Source organism: Oncorhynchus nerka, linkage group LG7 (genome assembly GCF_034236695.1).
Source record: "Oncorhynchus nerka isolate Pitt River linkage group LG7, Oner_Uvic_2.0, whole genome shotgun sequence".
Taxonomy (NCBI): domain Eukaryota; kingdom Metazoa; phylum Chordata; class Actinopteri; order Salmoniformes; family Salmonidae; genus Oncorhynchus; species Oncorhynchus nerka.
Genome location: NC_088402.1, coordinates 92,862,565 through 92,865,064, shown reverse-complemented (window position 1 = coordinate 92,865,064; position 2,500 = coordinate 92,862,565). Strand labels below are relative to the sequence as shown.

The window sequence follows — 2,500 nt, the reverse complement described above, 5'->3', positions numbered from 1 at the left end:
AGAAAGAAAGAAAGAAAGAAAGAAAGAAAGAGTGAGAGAGAGAGAGAGAGAGAGAGAGAGAGAGAGAGAGAGAGAGAGAGAGAGAGAGAGTGAGAGAAAGAAAGAAAGAATGAAAGAAAGAGTGAGAGAGAGAGAGAGAGAGAGAGAGAAGAGAGAGAAAAAGAAAATAAAGAAAGAAAGAAAGAAAGAGAGAGAGAGAGAGAGACGGAGAGAGACAAGGGATGGAGAGGGGGAAGAGAGAGAGAGACGGGGGGGAGGGAGGGAGGGAGGAGCGAGCGAGAGAGAGAGACACGGAGAGAGACAAGGGATGGAAAGGGGGAAGAAAGAGAGGGAGGGAGGGAGGAAGACGAAGAGAGACACGGGATGGAGAGGGAGGAAGAGAGAGAGAGATGGGGGGGAGGGAGGACGAGAGGGAGGGAGAGAGAGAGAGAGAGATGGGGGAGGGAGGGAGAGACACGGGATGGAGAGGGGGGAAGAGAGAGAGAGATGGGGGAGGGAGGGAAAGAGAGAGAGACGGGGAGAGACGAAGAGATGGGGGAGGGAGGGAGAGACGGGGAGGGAGGGAGGGAGCGTCACCAAGATTTCCAATTTATTATATGTGCTCAGAGCCACTCAGCTGTGTGTGTGTGTGTGTGTGTGTGTGTGTGTGTGTGTGTGTGTGTGTGTGTGTGTGTGTGTGTGTGAGAGTGTGTGAGAGTGTGTGAGAGTGTGTGAGAGTGTTACCTACCCTGGACCTCTGTGAGCCAATCTGGTTGGTCGTAGTGTTCCGAGGCGCTGCAGATGGTGTTGAGGAACACCAGAAACAGAACTAACCAATAGAACGTCACCGACTTGACCGCCACGCGGCAGTTCCTCCGACACACCCGGTTCCACCGCCGCAACGTTCGACTAAAGACACCAGGAGATCATGTTAAAACTGGTTCTTCTTACAAAGACACGTGTATTCCCCTTTAATTACATTGGTATTCATTCTGGACTCTTGGTAGCACTATCACAATTAAGGCAGATCATCCCTGACAGAGTGGACTGAGACAGAGTCAGAGAGACAGACAGACAGAGACAGACAGACAGACAGACAGACAGACAGACAGACAGACAGACAGACAGACAGACAGACAGACAGACAGACAGACAGACAGACAGACAGACAGACAGACAGACAGACAAAGCCAAAGGCAGACGCAAAGAGAAAGACAGAGACAGACCGAGGCAGAGAGAGAGAGAGAGAGAGAGAGAGAGAGAGAGAGAGAGACAGAGACAGACCGAGGCAGAGAGAGATAGAGACAGAGAGACAGAGACAGACCGAGGCAGAGAGAGACAGAGACAGCCCGAGGCAGAGATAAAGACAAAGACAGACGAAGGCAGAGAGAGAGACAGAGACAGACAGACAGAGACAGTCCAAGGCAGAGATAAAGACAGAGACAGACCAAGGCAGAGAGAGAGAGAGACACAGGGGCAGAGAAAGACAGACAGAAACAGACAGAGGCAGAGACAGAGACAGACAGAGGCAGAGACAGAGACAGAGACAGACAGAGGCAGAGACAGAGAGAGACAGACAGAGGCAGAGAGACAGACAGAGAAACAGACAGAGGCAGAGAGAAAGAGAGAGAGAGAGACAGGGGCAGAGAGAGAGAGAGAGAGACAGAGACAGACAGAGACAGAGACAGAGACAGACAGAGACAGAGACGACTCACCAGCAGCTGTTATTGATCATTCGAGCGCTGATATCAACATGACAAAGAGACAGACCAGACAGAGGCAGAGACAGAGACAGACAGAGACAGAGAGACAGAGACAGACAGAGGCAGAGACAGAGACAGACAGAGGCAGAGAGAGAGAGACAGAGAGACAGAAACAGACAGAGACAGAGACAGACAAAGACAGACAGAGAGACAGACAGACAGACAGAGACAGACAGAGGCAGAGACAGAGACAGACAGAGACGACTCACCAGCAGCTGTTATTCATCATTCGAGCGCTGATATCAACATGACAAAGAGACAGACCAGACAACAGCAGGTTTTAATGATACCGTAATGACATAACAACAACCACAATAATTCAAACTGAAACCAGGGTTCAGCTGTGTGCCCACTGTGTCACCATCAGGACAAATTGGACACATCCCCATAGGACGAGTTCCTGCTGTACTATTTAACACGCTTGCCAAATATCAGAACTTAAAACCAAACTGATCATGCAATATTATGTGCTTTTGATGTAAACTCAGCAAAACAATAAATGTCCTCTCACTGTCAACTGCGTTTATTTTTCAGCAAACTTAACATGTGTAAATATTTGTACGAACATAACAAGATTCAACAACTGAGACATAAACCCCACCTGAACAATAAAGTTCCTTCAAAAGACATGATGACTATTGTAAAGTGGCTGTTCCAGAAATGGAATAATGTGTCCCTGAACAAAATGGAAATTTAAATGGGGTGACTAACAGAAATTGAATAATGTGTCCCTGAACAAAGGGAGGGGGGTCAAAATC

At 48.5% G+C, this 2,500-nt stretch overlaps 1 protein-coding gene across 1 annotated transcript in view; it reads right to left on the bottom strand.

The window, feature by feature from the left end:
* cacna1fb (calcium channel, voltage-dependent, L type, alpha 1F subunit) overlaps positions 1-2,500 on the bottom strand; it is a 254,254-nt gene that overhangs the window by 135,493 nt on the left and 116,261 nt on the right. The window contains exons 12-13 of the mRNA XM_065021108.1: positions 1,952-1,978; positions 728-888 (exon numbers count right to left, since the gene is read on the bottom strand). Coding sequence (XP_064877180.1) covers positions 728-888; positions 1,952-1,978 — 188 coding nt within the window. The remainder of the gene's footprint in view (positions 1-727; positions 889-1,951; positions 1,979-2,500) is intronic.